The sequence below is a fragment of the Platichthys flesus genome, chromosome 17 (genome assembly GCF_949316205.1).
Source record: "Platichthys flesus chromosome 17, fPlaFle2.1, whole genome shotgun sequence".
Lineage (NCBI taxonomy): Eukaryota > Metazoa > Chordata > Actinopteri > Pleuronectiformes > Pleuronectidae > Platichthys > Platichthys flesus.
In genome coordinates this window covers 3,053,197-3,076,388 of record NC_084961.1, presented here as the reverse complement: position 1 = coordinate 3,076,388, position 23,192 = coordinate 3,053,197, and the positions used below count along the sequence as shown (strand labels likewise).

Sequence of the window (23,192 nt, the reverse complement as noted above, 5' to 3'; positions counted from 1 at the left end):
TAATAATGTAACTAATAATGTGAACAGGAAGAAAGAGAGAAAGAGAGAAAAGACAGAATGGATAGAATGAGGTTATAAATAAAGTGAACATAAAGAAAAGATAGAAATAATTGATAAAATAGATCACACATAGATTACAATGGGTAATTTATATTTTGTGGTCGCCATACAGCACACATACACAAATTAAAGTCAATATTTCAACTAGAACACACACACACACACACACTCTCTCTCTCTCTACATTAAATACATGTCAACACCATCAAAGTTGAGTGTAAAGTTGTAATGAATACAAACACACAACCTGTAATTTCCATCTTTATTTACATAGCGTAGGGTGTTACAATAAAATTCCTTGTCACCATTTTATTATAAATACACCATTTTTTTAACAAGGCTCGACGACCCTGATTAAAATACATCCTTCAGACCTCTTGAAACGTAGCTATAACACAAATGCTTAAAACGAATACAACTATTTATTTTTCTTTCTCCGCTCCTTGTTAATGTTAGTAAACCATGCAAAGCAGAGATACGCGACAGAGTACGAAAATAAAATGATATAGATCAAAAGGTGCTGCTTTACAAAGGAGAATTTAATTCAAAACAAGTACGTGTGGGTGGAAAATACAAATACTGGGTCTGGTGGCAGAGCTCGTAGATCTTTCTCAAAGAAATGTTAACTCATGGCTTTCAGCAATAGTCCTCTATATCATCATCAATATACATAATATATTCAAATATATTCAAAATATTCAAATCTCAGCTACTGAACATTCAAACCACACATTATAGCCCCGTGTGACGAGACACTGAAACAAACTGTTAGTATTTTTAAAGTCAGATTGTGACATACTGTAGCTGGACTGTCAAAAGCTTTACCTGATAACACAGTAATTATACTTTATGAGTAGCATTGCTCCTTCAGTCATGCACGTTTACAGTCTAACCACCTTGCACCACTCAACAACCCAGTGCAGTGTTAAACAGTATTTTGCAGGCACTTACAAAGCATGGGTGTTAGGCCTTTAAATGAGTTTAAGAGTAGATGCTATAGGTTCAAAAATGGCTGCACGGTTAAAATAAACCAAGTGTTACTCTGGAGTGTTGCATAAAGTGGTCGATTACAGTAAAAGGTCACAGCCCGAATTACAGCCTCGGGTCCGTGGAGGACTTCTGAGAGGAGCAGGAGACGTGATGAGTGGGGGGGATGTAACCTGGACCAGGAACACATGGAACACAGACATTAGACTTCAGGACAAATGACACAAACAGAGTAAAACAGTGTGAATCATCTCTTTACGTACCGGTTGTAAGTTTCCAACACGGCCGGGACTTTCATGGGTTTGTCTTGAGGTTGGAGGTTAAGTCCAGGATGGTGTTATGGTCATATCAGGCTGCATAGTCCCTCCATTTGTAGGAGTTTTTATCTTTGGGAGTTCATTTCATAAGGTTTGCATGTTGCTGCAACTATAGGTTTTGAGGACACCCTGTTGGGAATGCACTGGTGTTCAGATACTGGTGGAGTATATGTGGCAATGTGGCCCAGGAGAGAAAAGATCTTGAAGCTTGGCATTCATAAAGCAGACACTAGGTGTCATTCATCTTGGGGAGAGACTCCTAATTCTGCTCTACGAGTGGATTTCATATTTGTTTAACCTGATTTTTACAATTCAGAAATACATGCATGTACAAAGAATCTCTGTTTGTGTGTGCACTTAATTTGGTTCGTTAAATTCATGTTATTGAAAAATTTATGCTAACATACAGTTAATAATGTTATTGATAGATATTGGATATAATAATCCACCGTTGCATAATCTTGCAGTAAAATCAATGTCTCGTAAAGTAGCATAAACGTAACTAGAAGTAAATGTGAAATATACAAACATCCAAATTATGCCACTTGTAAAAAATATTAAATATTAAAAGTATTGTAACAACCACACGCAGAGCAGAATACAGGAAGTCTCTATTCCACTGATTTAGGCATCTTGTGAGCACTGTGGTTTTATAGTGTTGTCTTTCCTCATCAGTATCGACGAGTGTAGCTGGGTGAAGTGAAGGAGGAAGAGAAGGTGGTTGTGGTGAAACTTGATCCTGTGGCGTCAAAGCTGCCTCTTCTGGAGCCCGACCTGGATCCAGTTCTTGAACCAGAGCGTGACCCACTAGCGGAACCGGACCCACTGACGCTATAGGGGCTGTAGAGGCCTTTGCTGGACTGAGAGGATGCTTCGAGTAGTCGGAGACCGGTCCCCTCCTCTACCATGCTTCTTTCCATTGCGTCCTTGTAAGAGATCTTAAGCTTGGTTTTCGGGCATGTAAGGTATTTGGAGTAGGCACTAACGTCTCGCAGCTTTTGTGCAGTGCGTGCGTCTAAGGTGCCTTTCTTCACTGCGTCATCTACGGACACTCTGTTGGTGACGTCTGGTTCAATTAATCCACCAGTGAGATACTGGACCTCCAGGAAGCGCTGCCCTGCCTCATAGTACAGCCAGCCTTTCTTCAGAGCTTGAGCTGCAGACATTTTGGATTTTGTTCTTGGATCCTCAAACCCGTTGTAGGCCTTCTGTGCCAGAGTAATGCGGTCCACCATGATCTTATCTACTAGTCCTTTGTTCATTGCATCTGCAACAGTAAATTTCTCTCCAGTATTTGGGTCCAGGATGCCTCCTGTGCAGGCCTGAGCTTCCAGCAACCTCTGGCCTGTTATGTTGTCCACGAGGTTTCTGTGAATGGCCTCAGTGACGGACACCTTCTCCAGTGTTTCTGTGTCTAAGATTCCAGCTACAGGGCCAGTTTCCTCTGTGGGATCGATCCATGTAGTGGCTGGTGTTTTTATGGTAGGTACTGGGCTCATGGGGTAGGAAGAAGAGGAGCCAAAGGAGGAGGAACGGGATCTGGAACCACTCATGTTCCCAGACAACATGTCTGCAAACTCTGTGATGGAGAGAGTTCCTGCTCTGTATTGCTCCAGAGCTGACTTGTCAATCAGGCTGCGTGAGATTGCATCATCGATGTCATACTGCCGACCAGACCGTCTGTCGGTGATAATGGATTTCACGACTCCGTCAGATGAGGTGATGGTGACTTCCTCCCATTCACACTCCTGCTCTGATAGCTCTTGATATGTCTGGCGGTCGATAAGTCCTTTCTGGTACGCCTCGTACACAGACATCTCTTTACCGGTCTCTGGATCGACGATGACGACCCGACGTTTACGAACAGACGACTTGGACGATGTCTTCCTCTCGCGCTTCTTCTCTTTCAACAGCAGAAGAGCCAGGCCTGTTTCCGGGTCTATCATACATCTCTCCATCAGCTGGAGGTAGGTGAGATTTTCCTCAGTGTTGGGGTCAAAGAAGCCCTTTGTGTCATCAGATGGGTCGGTGAGGATTTCATTCATTTCTTCATCGAAGAGGCCACGCTCATAAGCCGATTCAACCGGCAGTCGATGGCTCTCCTGTGGATCAATGATCCCACCGGTGGCGATCTGAGCCTCTAGCAGACGGACGCCATGGTCTTTGAGAATGAGACCCTTTTTCATTGCCTGGAATAGAGAGATGATTTTTCCAGAATAAGGGTCCTTGTAGCCTGTGACAGCTCGTTCAGCTGAGACCAGTTTATCTTTAAACTCTTGGCCAACAACCCCCATCTTGACAGCCTCTGTGACATTTAGTTTAAGGTTCTTGATTGGATCAATAACATATCCTGTGGCGGCTTGAGCCTCAAGGAGCTCAAAGGCAGTTCCTGGTCTGATCATGTTCTTCTTCATTGCTTGATAAATAGACAGCCGGTCTTTGCTAGATTCTACGTAAACACCAGCGATACAACTGGTGCCCTCGAGGTATTTCTTCACTTCTCTGCTGACTTCCTCCACTGTAATGATACCTTCAGTGAGTTCGTTGTACGTCTTTTGGCTGATAATCTGTGAACGAAGCAGCTCATCCACGGTGATTTGCTTTCTGAGACCCTTGAAGAGGAGTTTTCTGTCTGCCAGTGAGAGCAGCCTCAAACCAGTTCCTTTGTCAACTCTGCATCTTTTCAACAGGTGGGCATAGGAGTGCTTCTCCTCTGCTGTTGGATCGGTGTATCCACGCACATCCCCAGTAGGTTCAGAAATTCTGTCAAGTGTCTCTTTGTTGATGTATCCACGCTGCATAGCTACATCTGTGGGGAGTCGGAAGTAGTATTCAGGATCCATGAACCCACCAGTGGCATACTGGGCCTCCAAAAGCCTCAGGGCATAATCCTCAGGAATCAGGTCTTTTTTCATGGCTTGGAAGAGAGAAATCACTTTTCCAGTGTACGGATCCTTGTAGCCTGTGACTGCTCTCTCAGCAGAGAGAAGTTTGTCATGGAGTTCAGGGCCAACGAGACCTTTGCGCACAGCTTCATCCACAGTCAGAAGCTCATCCTTGACTGGATCAATCATGAACCCGGTTGCTGCTTGTGCCTCAAGGAGATTCAAAGCGACTTCGGGCTGAATGTGTCCACTCTTCATGGCCTGGTAGATGCTGATCTTTGGTGGACTGACCGACATAATCCCAGCAATACAACCAGTGCCAAAGAGGTACTGTTTGACTGATTCCATCTCCATGATCTCACGGATAGACATCTTTTCTTGCTTCAGGAGGTTGTAAGTTTGCAGGTCAATAATTCGAGCGCTGTAAAGCTCCTCAATAGTAACTCTTCTTCTGATGACATCACAGGACATGCCCTGATCAGACTTTATTGTCTCTCTGTGTTCCATGATTTCAATGATGATGATGAGCATTCTGTCTTTTGTGATTTGCCCCAAGCGATATTGCTCCAGGAGGCGCTGTCTCTCTTTCTCTGGAAGCATATTTGAATTCATGACTTCCCAAATGGTCATACTCTGTCCCGCAAAGCTCTTGTGAGGGATCTCGATTTGAGTGTTGGCTAGATCTGTCTGGGCTTGTTCTTCTGTGTACTGATAGGATTTCTCGACGGGAGCAGGGGCCTCTACTTTAGACAGAGGCAGGTAGCACAACCCAGATGTGGGATCTCTTGCACATTTCTCCAGCAACTGCTTGTAAGTGACACTTTCATTGGTGTTGGGATCGGTGAAGCCTTTAATGTCACCTGAAGGTTCATTGAAGGACTTGGCCATTTGTTTACTGAAGTAGCCACGCTGAATGGCCACGTCACTGGGAACACGGTGGCTGCTGACTGGATCAATGATCCCTCCGGTAGTTATCTGAGCTTCCAGGAGAGGAATAGCATTCTCCCTTAGAACAAGTTCTTTCTTCATGGCTTGGAACAGAGAAATCTTGTTGCCTGTGTATGGATCTTTGTATCCTGTCACTGCCTTTTCAGCTGAGAGAAGTTTCTCATGAAGCTCTGGGCCAACAACTCCAGCCTTCACAGCATCATCCACAGAGTATTTCAAATTCTTGACTGGATCAGTTATGAAACCAGTTCCAGCTTGGGCCTCTAGTAGTGCAAGCCCAGTGTTTTGCTGTAAAGCGTTCTTTTTCATTGCTTGATAAATGCTCAGCTTCTCGTTTGAGTCTTCCATAGTGACGCCATCAATGCGGTCTGTTCCCTGCAAGTACTTTCTGACCTTGTCAGATTCACCGACTGATTTAGGCGTCTTTTTACCCTGTTGGAGTTGATCAAATGTCGCCTTGTCAATGATGTTGGAATCGAGTAATGAGCTGGCAGCGACCGACGCCCTAAGGCCTTCGAAATAGACGCCTTGCTTGGTTTTGTCCTCCTTTTCACCAACCATTGTTATAACAATCGTTATCAACCTTTCAATTGTCACCTGTCCCATTCTGTACTGTCGAATAAGCTGTATTCTTTGCTCCTCAGTGATGTACTCAGAGTTTATGATCTCCCAAATGGTGACCTTTCTTCCTTTGAATGGTCCATACTCCAGCTCCATAGTTGACAGATTAAGCGCATCTTTTGTTTGAGCCTCAGTAATATTAGCCTCTGTAATCTTAGACTCAGTACTCTTAGCCTCAGTAATCTTAGCCTGTGTAATCTGTTTGTCTTCTTTTGGCCTTGCAGCCTTCTTTGAGAGGGAAAGCAACGGGAGTCCAGTTTCTTTATCAGTGACACATTTGTTCATGAGCTGAGTGTAGGTCGCATCCTCTTGTGAGTTAGGATCATAAAAGACCTTTGTTTCATCACTGCTCTTGTTTAGGGTCTTGGCGATTTCCTCATCCAAATACCCACGCTTGCAGGCGACCTCATGTGGGATGCGATAGCTTTTAACAGGGTCAATAATTCCACCGGTGGACAGTTGTGCCTGGAGCAGACGCATGCCGTGGTCTTTCTTAATAAGGCCTTTGTTCATCGCCTCAAACAGAGACACCTTCTTTCCTGTATATGGATCTTTGTAGCCGTTGACAGCTCTCTCAGCAGAAAGAAGTCGTTCATGCAGCTCTGGACCCACAAGACCAGATTTTACCGCATCATCTACAGGGAGCCTCTCATTTTTTACGGGATCGACAACAAACCCTGTCGCTGCTTGAGCTTCAAGGAGGTTCAGTGCAGTTTCAGGTGACAGTAACTCTTTCTTCATAGCTTGATAGAAAGGCATTTTCTCCTTGGTTTGTTCATTCAGCACCCCGGCGATGCTCGCTGTTCCCTGAAGTGCTTTCTTTACAGAGTCCATCTCAGAGATCTCTTTAACTGTTATCTTGCCGTTACTCAACTTGTTGAACAAGTCTTTGTTTATAACCTTAGACTCTAACAATTCATTGGCAGACACTGGAGCCCTCAGTCCATTAAACACATTTTCATTGTTTTTCTCCTTGTCTTCCACAACAGTGAGGACTATTTTAATAATCTTCTCCACCGTGATCTTGCCCGTCTTGTACTGGCGAATCAGTTGACGTCTTTGCTCTTCAGTGAAATATTCTGAATTGATGACTTCCCAAATGGTGACAGTTTTTCCCTTGAATCGTCCGAAAGGCACATCAACGTGAGCCTTGCTGAGCACATCCTTTGCCTCCACATCTGTGTATCTTTCACTATGAGCAGCTGTGTCGGTTACCGGTAATATCAGCAGGCCTGTCTCGGCATCTTTGGTACATCTGTCCAGCAGCTGTTTGTAAGTGAGCTGCTCCTGAGTGCTGGGGTCGATGAATAACTTGCTATCATCACTGGGATCGGCCAGTTTCTTATTCATGTCTGCGTCAAACTGACCTTGCTTGTAGGCCGTCTGGAGGGGTACCCTGTGACTATGGATAGGGTCAATGACACCACCAGTTGCGAGCTGCACATCCAGGTATTTGGTGGCCTGCTCCTTCTCGATAAGTCCCTTTTTCATGGCCTCAAAGACAGAGATTTTGGCTCCGGTGTATGGATCTTTGAAGCCAGTAGCTGCTCTCTCAGCAGAGAGCATCCTGTCATGGAGCTCAGGTCCAATGACCTCGTCCTTAACAGCCTCGTCCACAGAGAGCAGTTTATTTCTCACTGGATCGACGATGTAACCAGAAGCTGCCTGAGCCTCCAGCAGCATGGTGGCAGTGTTGGGAGTGATCCTGTTCTCTGTCATGGCCTGATAGACACTCATTTTCTCTTTGGATGGAGTCAAGACACCTCCAACACAGCTCTGACCCTTGAGACATGATTTGACTTTATCTGTCTTTTCCAGGTCTTGCACAGAAACTTTGCCCTTTTTCAATTTGTCGAACTCCTTTTTGGTTAAAACCCCAATGTCATGGAGCCTCTCGGCAGGAACCCTCTCTCTAATTCCCTCAAAGGATAAAGGTGATTGTCCATCTTTCTTCACTCCGTCCACTTCAACAGAACCATTGAAAACACTCTTCGTGGTTCCCACCATGGTCATGGCAACTAACTGGTCCTCTGGGACTTCATCGGTCTGGACTTCGATATTCTTAGTTTGGGATTCAACCGGTTTAGAGGCAACCGCCAGATTCTGAAGTTTCTCTCTGAGCTTTTTGTTTTCTTCTCCCAGGAGCTTCTCTTGGTCGAGCCTTTTCTTTTCAAGCACTTCCATTTCTTTCTGCTTGTTTTTCACCTCCGCTTCAGCGTCCTTCTGTTTCTTTACAGCTTCGTCCATTATGGCCTGGAGTTTCTTCTTCTCTTCTTCCATTAGTTTCCGCTGACGTTCTTGTTCATCTTTTAGAGCTTTGGCTTTGTTCATTTCATCTTCGAGCTGTTTCTCTAACTTCTTCTTCTCATCTTCCACCGCCTTTTCTCTTTTCAGCAATATGTCCTTTTCTGTGAGGAACGTCTGCTGAAGTTCGACCTTCTGTTGCTCAATTTGCTCTTGTTGGGCATTTGCCATCTGTTTGAAAAAAGTGAAGAAATAACATCAATAAAATGACATAAAACACAAATTGACCCATCATCTTAAAGAAATATTAAAATAGTGCAACAATCTTAGAAATAGCTTTGATTGATGACTCACATGACTGCACAGTAAATATGAAGCTGGACCCAGGAGAGGGTTAGCTTAGCTTAGCATAAAGACTGTAAACAGGAGGAAACAGCTAGCCTGGCTCTGTCTGACAGTAACACCTTCAAATTCTAACTTAATTTTGCATCATTTATTTTTTTTATCAGCAAAAAAACATGAATTGGAAACTAAGTGTTTCCTGCAGTTTCCAGTCTTTATGCTAAGCTAACCGTTCCCTGGGTCTAGCTGCATATTTATCAAACAGAAATGAGAAATGCATCAATCATTTCATCTGAGCGAGAGCGTAAATAAACATTTAAGTTCTGTACTATTGTGTTTTGAATGAAATTCATATAAATTGCTGGCTGTTAATTAAAGACACAGCAATTTACATGAGCTGTTCCTGTTCTGTGGTTAGTGTGTTTAGCAGAGGTTCTACAAACTGATAACATCATGGCACAATACCTCTTTAGATTTTTTCTGAACCGCCTCCGCCTCTTTTTTCAGTTTCTCTCGCTCCTTTTCCAGGTCAGCGATTTTCTTCGTCAGGTCATCCACCTCTCTGGTGCTCTGGAGCCTCTGGGTCTCCAGCTTCTGCACAACAGTCTCTGTAGTTTGCTTCTCCGTCGCTTGAAGCTGAGCTTTTGCTTCATCGGCTTGTTTCTTGAATTTCTTTGCATCCGCATCAGCTTTGGCCTGAGCGTCACTGAGCTCCTTCACCTTCAATCTCAGCTTCTCTGCCTCGGCTGAAACCTCCAGCTGCCTCTTTCGCTCAGCCTCCAAGGATTTCTGGAAACCCTCCGTCTCCTTATCGAGACGCTGCTGGATCTGCTGTTTGTCCTCCTGGAGTTTTTTAGCCTTTTCCTGGGCCTGGTTCTTTTGTTTATTGAGCTCCTCTGCCTCGGCTTTCAGTTTTGTGGCTTCTTGGATGGCCTGCATCTTCTCCTTCAGTATCTTCTCTGCAAGTGCCCTCTGTTCAGCCAGGTCAGACTCAGCCATCTTCCTCTGTCTGGCTGTTTCTTCAGCCACCACAGTGAGTTTCGCAGCTTCCTCGGCCAAGCTCTTCATTTTCTCTGCTTCCTCTGCGAGAACTTTCTGGGTTTTATCTTTGTCCTTCTTCATGAGGCGGCGGTTCTCCTCCTCGATTTTCAGCTTGAGCTTCAGGAGCTCGTCCATCTGGATCTTGACTTTGGCGAGTTCATCCTCCACCTGCGCCTTTTGGTTGACAGCATCGTTCACTTCACCTTTAACTCTCTGAAGCTCCTTGTCCAACAAAGCTTTCTGCTTATCCGTCTCGTCCAGTTGCAGTTTGACCCCTGTCAGTTCCTTTTCCACCTGAGACTTCTGTTTAAGTGCTTGCTCTGCTTCTTTTTTGTGCTTGGCCATCTCTGCATCCGCCTGCTTCTTCTGCTTCAGAGCGGCTGCCTCTGCTGCTGCTCTCTTCGAGGCCTCGTCCTCGGCCTCTTTCCTCAGTTTCTCGGTGTCTTTCTGAGCTTTGGCCTGTTTAGCCGCTTCGTCCTCCGCTGCTTTTTTCAGTTTTTCAGCCTCCTCGGCTTTTTGACGCAGCAGGGCTGCCTCCTTCTCTGCTTTCTCCTTGGCCTTCTCAGCTGCTTGTGCAAGTTTCTTGGAGTTTTCAAACTCGTCTTTAAGCTTTTCCTGAGCGAGAGTGTCCTCTTTGTTCTTGCTGAGAACATCTTGAGCTTTCTGTTCTGCAGCCGTGCATTTCTGTGCGGCCTCTTTGGCCAGAATGACCTGCTGCTCTGCATCCTTCTCTGCCTTGTCTTTCTGCTTATTCGCGTCGGCAGCTTTCTTTTTGAGGCGCTGGACTTCCTCCTGAGCGGCTTTGCATTGTCTTGCCGCCTCCTCCTCTGCTGCAGTAATCCTTTTCACCTTCTCCTCGGCTTCTTTCCTTTTCTTCTCCTCCTCTGCAGCGAGCTTTTTCAGTTTCTCTGCCTCCGCCTCAGCTTTGAGTTTGCTTTTCTCTGTTTCATCTGCGATACCCTTCAGTTTCTTCAACTCCGACTCTAAATCGGACTTCTCTTTTGAAGCCTTCTCAAAGTTAATCTTTATGATGTGGATTTCCTCTTCGACCACCCTTTTCTGCCTCAGCGTTTCCTCCACGATAGTCTTCTGTCGCCCCAACTCAGAAACAGACGAGCTCTGCAGGTGTGTGATTTTCTCTGCGATGTCTTGTTTGTGCAGAGCAGCTTGGTCCTCCAGCATCTTCCTCTGATAGGCTTCATCCTCTGCTTTTCTTTTCAGTCTTTCATTCTCGGCCTCTTTGGCTTTTAGAGCCATCTCTGCCTCAGTCTTCAGACGTGTCGCCTCGTTGATGGCAGCCAGTTTTTCCTTGAGTATCTTTTCAGCCTCTGCTCTTTGCCGCGCCGCCTCATCCTCCGCGACCTGCCTCTGCTTCTTTGCTTCTTCGGCAACCGATCTCAGCCTGGTAGCTTCCTCGGCGAGCTGTTTCATTTTCAGCGCCTCAGACTCCAGAAGCTGTTTGCTCTTCTCGGTTTTTGACAGCGTCTCCTCCTCCGCTTGAATCTTCATGTGCAGGAGGCCGTCCATTTCACTCCGGACTTTAGCCAGCTCGTCCTCCAGTTGTTTCCTCTGCTTCTCAGCAGCGTTCACCTCGTTTTTCAGACGCTGGAGCTCGTTATCCAACAGGCCCCTCTGCTGCTCTGCATGTTCAAAGTCGGCCTTTAAGCGGATGCACTCTTGTTCTGCAGACAGCTTGTTCTGAGCTATTTGTTCTGCAAATTTCCTCTGTTTTTCTAACTCTTTCTCTGCGTTCTCCTTCTGCTTAAGGGCAGCTTCCTCAGCTTTGCCCCGTTTCTTGGCGTCTCGCTCGGCCTCAAGCTTCTGCTTCTCGGCCTCCTCCTGAGCCTGACTCTTCTTCTGGGCTTCCTCCTCGGCCTGTAGCCTCAAGCGGAGAGCCTCATTGGCTTTCTGCCTCCATGTTTCAAGCTCCTTCTCCGCTTGCTCCCTGGCTTTGTTTGCCTCCTCCTGTTGTTTCCGAAGTCTTTCAGCTTCTTCCTGCAACTTCAGAACGGTGCCCTGCTCTTTCTTGAGGGATTCCTCGAGCTTTGTTGCCTTTTCATTGAATGACATGGATGTGGTTTGCAGATGTGTGGCCGCACTCTTCTGTGCCACCTCCTCCACGACCTTAATCTGCCTAATCTTCTCCTCCTCGGCCTGCTTCATACGCCTCTCGGCCTCCTCTGCTTGCATCTTGAATTTCTGCAGGTCATCCAGCGCCCTCTGCTTCTGCTTGGCAGCTTCTTTTTCTGCATCAGATTTACTCTTCAGCTCATCTTCAGCATTTTTCTTCTTCTGAGTCTCTTCGGTTACCTGCTTGCGAAGCCGCTCTGCCTCGTCCTGTGCAGCTTTCCTGAGCTTCTCAGCCTCCGCAGCTTTGTCCCTGAGCTTCTGTAACTCAGACTCCGATGTCGTCTTCTGTGTAATGGTCGTCTCTAACTGGAGTCTGATTATGTGGATTTCTTCCTCAATCCTCCTGCGGCTGACCAGGGCCTCCTCCAGCTGCTGATTCTTGGACTTGATCTCCTGATCGGACAGACTCTTCAGGTGATGCAGCTCTTGCTGTATGTTTTGCTTCTGCTTCTCAGCGTCCACAGCCACGTCCTGCCTCTTGCCGGCCTCCTCCTTCATCCTCAGCTTCAGCTCCTGCGCCTCCTGCTCTGCTTTGGCCACAGATTTAGCGTGAGCCTCGGCCAACTGTTTCTGCTTCTCTAACTCGGCCTGTATTTCGGCCAGCCTTCTCCTCTCCTCTTCTTTTAGTTTCTCAGAAGCTTTCTGCATTAGTAGAAGCAAAGAGGGAGCAAAGAGAATTGAGAGCATGTTAGAGGTGCTAGACTATTAAATAGATCTTCTGCGTTAATAATACATGTAGGTACATAAAAATGTAAATACATGAGGATATGTTACAGCAACAGAAAATATACAGTTATTTTAAACTAAGGGTAAATACAGAATTGGGAAACGTCTGTCATGTTTAATCAGTGTATGACACAAAGAACAAGACTTTACTTCACAACACAGCTTGACACTGTGACTTCATGCTGTTCAGGCAATTTAATTGATCAACGATCTAAACAGTTACAGTGCAAATTAGGCTTTATCATATTTTTCAATATTTGTATGTGTTGAGTAATATTGTATATTTATATTTCTTCATAAAATGTGTTGAGTCAGCATCTTTCAGTCAGTAAAATAACCAAGGAGCATTAAGGGATAGAGAATAGTGAGCATGCAAAAAGTATAAAGCGCAGTGTGAAAATACACAACGACTGAACAAAGAACCCACAAAACAGTTGTTTATGGATTTACATCACATCAAGTCAGAATTCGAGGTGTAGGAACCAGGAATAGCCACATTATGAAGATGAGCTTAGTGATGCAGAAAACACAACCAGATGTCGACACACGATACAAAGGAAGGTTGGATTCAGTGTCTGTGATGAGACACAAATCCAGGATCAAGACACATCAGCTGAGACGTCAGATAAACAGCAAGAGATGAGTTTGACAGTTTATCAAGAATGTTGAAGTTCAGGTGACTGATATTTATGAGGAAGGTTCAGTATTTTCAAAACTCACATTTTCATATTCCAGCTCCTCAGAAAACAGGTTCTGCAGACTAAGGACTCCATCAAAAAGTGTCCAAATGTCAAATTAAGACAACATGAATATTTAGCAAATTTAGATGATTATCAAATGTAGAGCTAAAATCCACAAATATTTTTAATAAACTGAAAGTGGTCTCGGTTACAAAACATTTCCCGGAGATCCTGAACCTTCCTCTTCAATGACAGTAACAAGGGAAGACAGGTGAGGTGATATGACTGAGAGGGTTCTTCTGTTAAATACCTGGTGCTTCATCTCTTAAGCTCGTGATTAACATTCGTCATGACAAAGCACTGGCGAGCCGGGATCAAAAGGATCAAACACAACAGAAAGTTAGAAAAGAGGAAAAGGGAGAAAAGAACGGTTGAAGGTGCAGATCGAAAGAAAAGGAGCCGAGCCAGAAAAAAAAAAAACTTCAAATCACGAGCGATTTCAAGAGGGAATAAAGAAGCAGATATAAAATGAAAGAAGTCGGACAAGCAGCTGAGAGGTTAGAAAAAACGTGACTGAATCTGACGTGGACAATCTACGTGACATGATTTGACTAAAATACACAGAGTCGGGGAATGAGAGACAGATATCAGAGAGGGGATGTGATGCAACATGAAACAGTTTGCCTCACCACTCTTTGCTCTCGTCCGCCTCACAATCGTACATTTAAGAGTGAACATTCAGAACGTATTTAATCACAAAGGATTCATGGCTCTGTTAACAGGCAGCCGTGGTTTGTGTGAGTGAAGCTGCGGCTTGTCGTTAGTGAGTGTAATTACCTCATCGCTCTCCAGGCGGCGCTGTGTTTCCATGATGAACTTAATGTACTGGCTGTTGAGAGTGGTGAGTTCACTGTAGCGTGTTCTCAGGGTGACGTACTGAAAGAAATCAACAGAATCGTAAATCAACTTTAAAAAACATGACATGATATTATTCTTTACAGTAGATTTAGTTACCATGATTGTGTTTATAACTGTTAAATACATTTTTAGATGTGTTTTATCCAGTAACTGCTTGTGTGACAGAAATGCTCATTATTTGATCTTTGGACCAACCAAGGCTAGCATCCCCCCTTGTTTCCAGCCTTTGTGCTAAGCTAAGCTAAAAACCTGCTGACTCAGCAAATTAACCTATTTCCCAAAAGGTCAAACTACTGTTAACGTCTTAACAAGGTCAGACGACAACCAGCTGCAGGTGTGTGTGTGAACCCCACCTCCTGGATGATGTTGTCCGACGCACACTCTATCTTGGGTTTCTTCAGGGGAGAAGCGATTGGCTCTTGCAGAGCTTTGTAGGTCAAGACCTGGAATTCATAATCCTAAAAAGGAACGAAAACAAAATGAAGACGAGCTCCAAAAAATACCTTAAGTTGGGCCCGGAAATAAAATTCCTTGCAAAGCTGAAGTTACTAGTACGAACCTTCACGGAGTCGATGTACGCTTTGGCATCTTTGTGGCAGTTTTCAATCTTGTCCTTGTTGGTCTCGATCTCTTCCAGGAGTTTCTTTGAGTAAAAATGAACAAATGTCATTGTGAGTATGAAAATGATTTACTTTTAAATCATAGTTGAATACATTTCTCCCAACAAAGAGAGAAAGCTTTAGCTACAAGGCCTATTTAATTATCAACAACACAAGATCTCAAATCTACGAAAGCCAGAGAGGAATCGATGTTCAGAGAGAGAACTGATTCTGAATCTGCGCTGCCAGTGTGACCACCAGGGGGCGTAACAGCTTCTCTCCTCCAGTACCTTCTCCTCTGCCAGTTGCTCCTTGAGAGCCTTGCTGTCACCGACCGGCAGCGCCTGGATCTTCTCCTGCCGCTGCCTCGCCTCCCCGAGCCATCGGATGAGCCACTCGTAGCTCCGGCGGTAGGAGGTCATGTGGCGCCCGAGGAGGTCCAGCTCCCTGAGCCTCAGCTCCATCTGGGCGAACACGGCCTGCCAGCGCTCCAGGAGGCCGCTGACCAGCAGGCGGTAGTGCTCCAGCTCGCCGTCCCGCTCGCTGTGGATCCTCGTCATCTTGTCGTTGATGGTCGTGGCTCTCCTCAGCTCGTCCTGCAGCCGGTCGAACGCCACCTGGTCCTTCTCCGCCTCGTCACGCATGGACTGTCCCGGAGAAGAACCGAGTCACAACAGGCTCCTTCAAAGCAAACATCAAAATGTGATTGTAGATGAAAGAGGACAGACCTTGAGCTGAGTGCGATGCTCCTCCACCTCCTTCTCCTCCGCCGGCACCTTACTGACGTCACGCAGACGAGTCTCATAACTCTTCAGCGTGTCCTCAGCGTCTTTGGTGTTCCTGATCACGACGTCGATGGTCTTCAGCCTGAAACCGAACAGTGCACGTCGTGTTAAAAAAAAAAGAAGCAAAGTTACAGCTGTAAGTCCACAGGGAGAGAGAGAGAGAGAGAGAGCCTCACTTGTCCAGGTAGACGGACGAGAGGCCGTAGACGTGCTCCATCTTCCTCAGGGTGACGTCCAGCTCCGAGCGCAGCATCGGGGCCGAGCTGGACTGCTGAGGAGACACCAGGACCTCCTCCGTCTTCTCAGCGATGGAGCTCAAGTCCTTCTTCAGGCCCTCCAACTCAGACTGAACTTTCTGCCAGCGAGCACAGAGGGAAAGATTCAGTATTTCAGCCAATATCCTGCACATATTACTGGTATTAAATTCAAGTCAAGTCTTTTTTATTTTGGAACATGTCCAATCCGCTAACATGGAGTACGTGGAGGTTATGATCTATACTGCAGTCAGCCACCAGGGGGCGATCAAGACGCTTTGGCCTGTCATGTCTTAATAAACAGTCCATGGGTTTAAACAACACAAGTTTAAAAGTGTGACAGAGCTTCGATTGTGATATTGTTCATATTTTTCTGGACTGTACCATTTGCTCCGCGGTCTTCTGGGCACAGGCCTTCAGCGGCTCCTTGTCCACGGGCTGACGGAGACGTGTCACCGTTCGATTCTCACATCCCTCCAGCATCAGACGCAGCTCCTTGATCTTTGTCAGGTAGGTCTTGCACATGGACTCATCCTGCTCACCTGGTGGATTCAGAATAACGTGCATAGAAGATATAATCATATATTTATTAACATATTTAATCTGTTTGCAAAGAAGAGGAGCTGGGAATTAGTTCAAGTCAGGATTATATTTAGCCAACAATCAAACCACTGCATGAAAAGTCTGAAAAGAGGATTAGTTAAAGTGACATAGAACTGTTATTATCTATATTGTGTTGTTTTTAACTTAAGCATTTAAAATGTAAATTACTCTCAAACACTTTAAAACAAATAATCTGATTAATAATTAATTTATTAAATCATTCACTGAGACACAAGAAGAGAAACACAGAGAGAAGTGAGGGAGGAAGTGATGAAGCTGATTGAGTTAATAAATTAAGTGAGACACGATTACACAAACACACACACACACACACACAGACACACACAATCAGCCAATCAGAAGCTCCTGTTACTCCTCCGAAGCCCCTTACCTGTCCTGGGTGGCACGTATCCTGCAACATGAACCCGACAGTCAACTTTCACACAGATGAATGGATGTCAACACAAATGTCAAATAAAAACTGTTCCTGCCTCAATGAGCTTCAACAACCCAGCGGTACACACCTTGCTCTGCGGTGCTGACCATTGTGTTGTAGTGTGTGTTGGCCTTGTTGTAGTTGGACTCCACTTGCATTCGGTCCTCGGCCCCGAACATCTGGGAGTCCTGGGAGTCGCGCAGGAAGTCCTGGTAGTGCTGCTCCAGGTTTCTCAGAGCCAGACGGTACTCCTCCACCCTCAGGGTCTTAAACTGCAGGGGGGGGGGCATAATATCAGGAAAACACCAGTTCTACTCAAAGCTGTGCCTTCATATGTGATAATAATATAATGGACTTTTTCATACAGCACTTATCAGGCTGAAGCAAAGTGGTTTCCACATGAAAATAGTGTAGAAACAGTTGTTATAGGATATAAAGAGAGTCCATTCATTCATATATGGATGTACAAGTATAATGTTATTACAGATCAAATATAAGCTTGCATAACTAGATATAAATAAGGAAATTACTCCACTGAGGAAACAGCAAGATGCATTTATAAAAGATTATCTCATATTAAGTGAATATAAACTGTATTTATATTAAACTAAAGTATTTATATATTATCTTTAATCTATGGTATGATATAAATATATCCATTCATTAAGAATACCACACAAGAGGCAGGATACAGTCACCTGGATGAACCGGGATTTGAACCAATCTGTTTTGTGTGAGGCCACAGTGCTAATCACTTTACCATCGTGCCGCGACTTAGAAATGCAGAAATGATAAAGTTATATAAATGTTTTATATTTTATTAACTAATGATGTTTTAGGAAACAAAAAGCCAATGTCTCCAGGGACTTGATAGAAAGTGTCTCCGTGTGTTAGCTTCTGGACGTTACCATGCTGATGTTCCAGGTCTTGATCATGTGGATGTCTCTCATCAGGTATTGCCAGGACAGCAGACTCTTCATATCCACGAACATGGTCTGCCACATGGTCTGCAGCCGCTGGAGGTTTCCTTCCAGGCTGAGGGACGAAACGTGGACGTTAGGAAACGCAGGTGTCGGTGACGAGCGGTGAATTCGGTGACGGATCTAACTGAGCTCACCCGGCCACGCTGTTCACCGCCTCCTTGTTGGTGGGCGGGACCAGGAAGCAGATGGACGGGACGGACGACTCGCAGCCTTTGTCGTTCAGCACCTTCCACTTGTGAGGCTGCGAGTTGTTCAGCAGAGCACACTCATCTCCTCGGTGGACGGTGATCTGGAGGGAATCAAACACACGCTGACGTCCAACCGAGTCCTGTCGAGTATCTGAGCTCCTTTTCAAATAGAAAGTCGTGTGGGTGGGATCTCTTTATTAGAAATGAATCAACACAATGAGGGAACCTGCCAAATCAAAGTATAACAAGTTCTCTCCTGACCCATCTCACATCCTTCCACCAAGTTTAGTGACAATCTGTTTGGTTGGTTTTGTATAATCCTGCATTTCAACAGACCAGCTGATGTACAGGAGTGAGGAGAGAACCTCAGTGTGTGACTCTCACCTCCATCTGCTTGAAGTCACAAACAGCCTGGATGGGCAGCTTGCCCTTCAGCGGGGTGGTGGGGTTCCGTGGCTTCAGCTGGACGATGGTCTTGGCTCTTCTCTTCAAACCCTCCAGGTGAGTTTTGAACTCTGCCAGTTGCTCTTTCTCATCCTGTTGAAAAGGAAAGTCATAAGTTGTTGTGAAGTTGGTCTAAAGTTAGGATTTACAATCTGTAGATCTATTTCATCGTCAATTTTAGCGTCTCGTGATGATTTAAATCAACAGTTTAAAAGTATTAATTCTGTTTAAAGTGATGAATGAACCCACGGCCGCGTCCTGCAGCAGGTCTTCCAGCCGCGTGACCGTGATGTTCCGCTCACACGTGTACTTCCTCTTCATCGTGTCCTGCATCTTCTTGACCCGCTCCTCTGCCTCCTTCACGTCCGAGAAGAACTGGGAGAAAGGAACGTGAGGAATGAAGTTTTACTGTATCCGTTCCAGATGAGCTTTTTGAACTCGTTACAGATACACCGGTCACATGAAGAGGGTTGATGAGAAACAAAGTCTGTGAACACACCTGGAAATGGGAGGTGTTTTCTTTCAGGTGGGTTTCGATGCAGCAGCACAGCTGGAGGAGCCAACTCCACTGAGTCTGCAGAGCTCCAGTGAACGCCTGAGGAGGGACGAGGAGGAGACAAACTGATGAAGAGGACAACAAGGTGCATGTCTTCTGTTTTATTTGAATCTAGATGATGATTAACAAATTATTACACTTTGGCCGTGGACACACACCTGGTAGGAATCGTTTATTATTTCAGCTCTTCATATTTCTATTTGTTTAATTTCACGTATCGAAGCGGCTTAAATTATGATGGTTTAACATTTTCTACACTTTATATGTACATATCATAGTTAAGAGGTGCAAGTTTAAATAAAGGATGTTTGTTGTGCAGTGGGAAGTTTGTGTGTTGTTTTATTGTGTGTTTCTAAAAGTATTCAGTGTGATATCGGTGAACTTCTACCTCCACAGTCTGCTTGGCAGGGTGTCCGTCCCTCAGCAGCTTGTCTCCCGTGGCCTGGACCGTGTTCACCCTCTTCTCCCGGAGCTCCAGCTCTCTCATCAAGCCCTGATCACAACAGCAACAACAACAACAACAACAACATCATCATCCAGTTGTTACAGCAGAATCCAGCATCACGTGGCTGTGTGTGAAGCATCGTGTCCCTGTCACTGTACCGAGTAGTTCTCCTTCTTCGACGCCATGTTGGGGTTGAGGTCGCTCCAGTCGTAGTTGACCTCCTCCTCCTCCTTCTCGTTCAGCCACATCAGCTCTTTGGTGGCGGCGGTGACGAAGGCGTGGAGCTGGTCCAGGTAGCGCAGCCGGGCCTTCGAGGCGTTCTGCAGCCAAACACACGTCAGGAAACACAGAGATCAGAATCCTTATATCTCTAATGTGAAGGTGCCTCTTTATCTGCTGTGACCTACCAGCAGTTTTCCGTACTGAAGCTCCAGTTTTCCCAGATACTCGCGGTACGCAGCCTTACTGGCAGGAGAGATCTGGCTCTGGAGGAGATAAGAGGTCATAGGTCAGATGATCATGAATGAACCCAGGATAACATCTCTGTCCTCCACTTCCCAACATGTCCTCCTGGTTTCTCTCATCTGTCTCGTACCTCGTCAGACTTCGCCCTCTCGATCTTGGAGCGGAACTCCTCCACAGACTGGTGGAGGCCGCGGTGGCTGCCCAGCTGCGACTCCACCGTGGGCAGGTCGGATCCCCACTCTCCGTTGTCCACGCGCCGCTGGTTCTCCTCCACCCAGCCCAGCAGGTCCTGGGTGTAGCGGAGGGTGACTTCATCCAGCTCGGGCCGCACCCTCATGGGGGCCTGCTGCAGGACCTGGACCTGGGTCGTGCGGGTCTGCGTCATGGGGATCTGGGTCATGGGGATCTGGGTCATGGGGACCTGGGCGATGGTCACGCCGGACTTCAGCCGCAGGTTGTACTCGCTGCGGAGGTTCACCAGACGCTCGTGGAGACGATACACTCTAGAGTAAAGACTTTCAGTTAGTGCTGTGGAGTTTGAACATTACTTAATAACAATTATTATATGTGTTTAGTAGTTTAAATCTTATCAATCTAGAGTTTCATGTAATTTGTTGTAACTACTTCACATATTTCAGGTTGTTTAGTGACTGTTTAATGGACAAAACAACTTTTGGGATTAAAAATTGATAAAATCATAAAAGCACAGATCGGCAGCAAGAACTAAAACTATCAATTGATCTGTTAATTTCCAGAAACTCTTCATCTTTAGTCTTTTCAAATGTTGTGTTGTTTGCTTCATTTGCACCTGCGATACATCTGTTCCGCCTGCAGGTGGCGCCCGTCTTTAAGCAGCTGCACGTCGTTGAAGAGGAAGCGGATCATCCCCTCGGCTTTCTCCAGATCCGCCTCCATCTCTGCTGCGTGCTGAGCAGGTTTCCCCGAGCTCATCATCCTCACGTCCTGCAACACAAACACACACACACACACACACACACACACACACAGACACACACACACAGACACACAGGAATTACAGCGCTGCGTGTGGCCGCCATCATTTCTCGGACAGATTTCTTTGTTTTGGGTGAAATGAAACTTCATCGGTGTCTCACCGTCTGCAGCAGCGTCTCCACCTGGTTGAGCTGCTCCTCACACACCCCCGACTCCATCTGGACCTTACTGACGACCCTCTGCAGTCGCTCCAGCCTGCAGAGAGAGGGAGAGGTCAAAGGTCAGACACACGTAATTAGAGCTGCATTAATGGATTTAAGTGAAACACTCACTCCGTCCTTCGGCGGAGGGAGAAGCTGAAGTCGTATCCCTGAGTCATGAAAGCCATGACGGAGCTCTGTGTCGAACTGAACCACAGACGAGGACTTTTTTTTTTAAACTAAACTTTCTGAACTGACCTGAGAAGCTAAATAAAAACGCCCCACCCACCATGTGATGAAAAAAAGGAGAGAGCTCGTCAGTGGCGATCAGATGACCATGTTGTTGTGTTGCTGTTACCAGGCGATGACACGTTTGTCATGGGTTCCTCCCTGATTTTTTTTAATGTTTTTTTACTTTCCACCCGACAAAGCCAACTCAGTGTGGTTGTGTTACAAAAGTGGACCCGACCATTCAGGGATGAGTCACCGTCACGGACAGTTCCTTCATGTGTGGTGGGAGCGGTTGAGCGTGTGATGGTTTTTTAGTTCCCTGGTCGACTCACCTCTCGAACTCGGTCCGTAGGAGGCGCTCTCGCTCCAGGATGGCCACGTGCAGACGCCCCCACTCCTTCTCCACGTCCAGGGGATGGTAGCCCGGGGGCACTTTGACGTGACCGGCCTGGACTGCAGCCTGAAGCAGAGGAAAGTTCATCCACTGGAGTTAGTCAATTGTGGCCGTTAGGTTGTTCCTCAAAACTTCTTCTAATCCCCGATCTCGTCTACACACTAAAGAGCTTTTCTCTGTTTCTGCTCATTTTAAATCTAATTTCTTTTAATTTAGCTTCTGATTCCGATTTTGTCTCGTGATTCTTGACGTTTTTCAAAATCTCATTTACTTTTATCTTGTGTGTCTTTTGCTGCATCTTCATCTCACACGTTTTAACTTTTCTTATATCCGTGTAGAACTTTGACTCAACTCCTGCTGTTTTTAACGTCCTGTATAAATAAATCGGACTCGACTTGACTCTCACAATGACAGTAGAATCATTTCAAATTCAAACATGTGGGCGTGTTCCACCTGAGATGAAAACAACTGCACCAGTAATTGTATAGTATTGTATAGATTCCCAGACTGTGAAAGGAGTAATTTCTACTGCTTTCTGGATCGATCATCTGCAAATTATGAAGTGACCACAGTGACAAGAAAGATGAGGATCTAACAAATGCATAGATATGGAACAGACTGTGGGTTTAATGCCTGGTTGTGTGTCTGAGGATGTGTGTCTCCTGAGAGTTGACGTAAAACACACAAAATAAAAAACATCTGTTGCTGAGGAACCTTGATTAAGTCTCGTCCAGTTAAACGAACCCTGGACACGTGGTGAGACCTTTATACCGACGGTTTGATTCCCAATAGAAAGTTAATCTGTTCTTCTCTGTGTTAACTATCAGTGTGGAAGTGAAATTGATCTCGGGGTGTGTGTTTAATTACAGCAGCTTTAAGGATCCTCGGTACATTTTGCTTCAACACATCCTGTGAGCAGGTCCATGAGAGCTCACCTCGAAGGACTTGAAGATGTACTTGGAGCGGTTCTTGTCCGCCTCCTTCGCAGGAAGCTCTGTCTCCTTGAACTTCAGAAACTGACGCCAGAGAACCTGCAGATCAGGAAAGAGACGAGTCAGCTCTTCACTGATGTCATTCTTCTGTTTACTCAGTGAGTTCTCACGTGTTGGAGCCGCTCACCTCGATCTCCTCGTAGCTGTTGGGGAACTTCCTCTCCTCGAACACCAGGATGTGGTGTCGGATCCACTGCAGCAGCACGGTGACCACCTCGTAGTACTCCTGCCAGCGCAGCTCCAGCTCCTGGAGACACAAACACACATGTTCACACCTGGAGGACCAAGTTTTACTGCACAAACACAGAGATAAATACTACAAGTTCTAAATGCTAAAGTCTCTATTTGTCTCTGTTGCCTCATCACGATGGGACGATGGTTTGATGCCGTGGAAGAGGACGACTCACGTTGGCTTTAACACCGTCCTGCACGTCCGGCACCCTGGGCATGACGTCATACATCGAGGAGACATACGTGATGAGGGACTTCTCATCTGGATGAGGCACGTCCACATCTGGACAGAGAGGAAAAGGACATTTGATGTAACTGGAATCGGGTGTTTTCTGGAAATTGGGAGGCTGATGACTTGCTTCAAGCTGATAATGGAAAAGATGTTGAGTTTGGTTTGCTGGGTTGTACCAGTTAATCCTGAACTGTCATAACTTGCATGGTGATCATCAGAGGCCAAGACAGTTTTTAATTTCTCAAGAGGCAAATAAATCACAAGCTCAAAATATCCCTGACGTGTTCCTCTCTTGTCTGAG

The 23,192-nt window shown here is 45.8% G+C and overlaps 1 protein-coding gene across 11 annotated transcripts in view; it reads right to left on the bottom strand.

Moving 5' to 3' along the window:
• Positions 1-308: 308 nt before the first annotated feature.
• The window catches only part of pleca (plectin a), a 68,908-nt gene continuing 46,024 nt past the window's right edge, over positions 309-23,192 (bottom strand). For all 11 annotated transcript variants that reach the window (XM_062409687.1, XM_062409688.1, XM_062409690.1 and 8 more), the window contains 27 exons: positions 22,836-22,942; positions 22,556-22,675; positions 22,372-22,467; positions 21,375-21,502; positions 20,773-20,866; positions 20,466-20,620; positions 19,788-20,160; positions 19,600-19,677; positions 19,351-19,512; positions 19,136-19,240; positions 18,691-18,786; positions 18,441-18,566; positions 18,132-18,284; positions 17,694-17,848; positions 17,485-17,611; positions 16,665-16,848; positions 16,532-16,552; positions 15,922-16,079; positions 15,460-15,638; positions 15,227-15,365; positions 14,789-15,145; positions 14,459-14,542; positions 14,253-14,357; positions 13,819-13,917; positions 8,870-12,217; positions 1,311-8,293; positions 309-1,220 (listed from right to left, as the gene is read on the bottom strand). In XM_062409687.1, the coding sequence (XP_062265671.1) occupies positions 2,036-8,293; positions 8,870-12,217; positions 13,819-13,917; positions 14,253-14,357; positions 14,459-14,542; positions 14,789-15,145; positions 15,227-15,365; positions 15,460-15,638; positions 15,922-16,079; positions 16,532-16,552; positions 16,665-16,848; positions 17,485-17,611; positions 17,694-17,848; positions 18,132-18,284; positions 18,441-18,566; positions 18,691-18,786; positions 19,136-19,240; positions 19,351-19,512; positions 19,600-19,677; positions 19,788-20,160; positions 20,466-20,620; positions 20,773-20,866; positions 21,375-21,502; positions 22,372-22,467; positions 22,556-22,675; positions 22,836-22,942 (13,007 nt within the window). In that variant the 3' untranslated portion in view covers positions 309-1,220; positions 1,311-2,035. The remainder of the gene's footprint in view (positions 1,221-1,310; positions 8,294-8,869; positions 12,218-13,818; positions 13,918-14,252; positions 14,358-14,458; positions 14,543-14,788; positions 15,146-15,226; positions 15,366-15,459; positions 15,639-15,921; positions 16,080-16,531; positions 16,553-16,664; positions 16,849-17,484; positions 17,612-17,693; positions 17,849-18,131; positions 18,285-18,440; positions 18,567-18,690; positions 18,787-19,135; positions 19,241-19,350; positions 19,513-19,599; positions 19,678-19,787; positions 20,161-20,465; positions 20,621-20,772; positions 20,867-21,374; positions 21,503-22,371; positions 22,468-22,555; positions 22,676-22,835; positions 22,943-23,192) is intronic.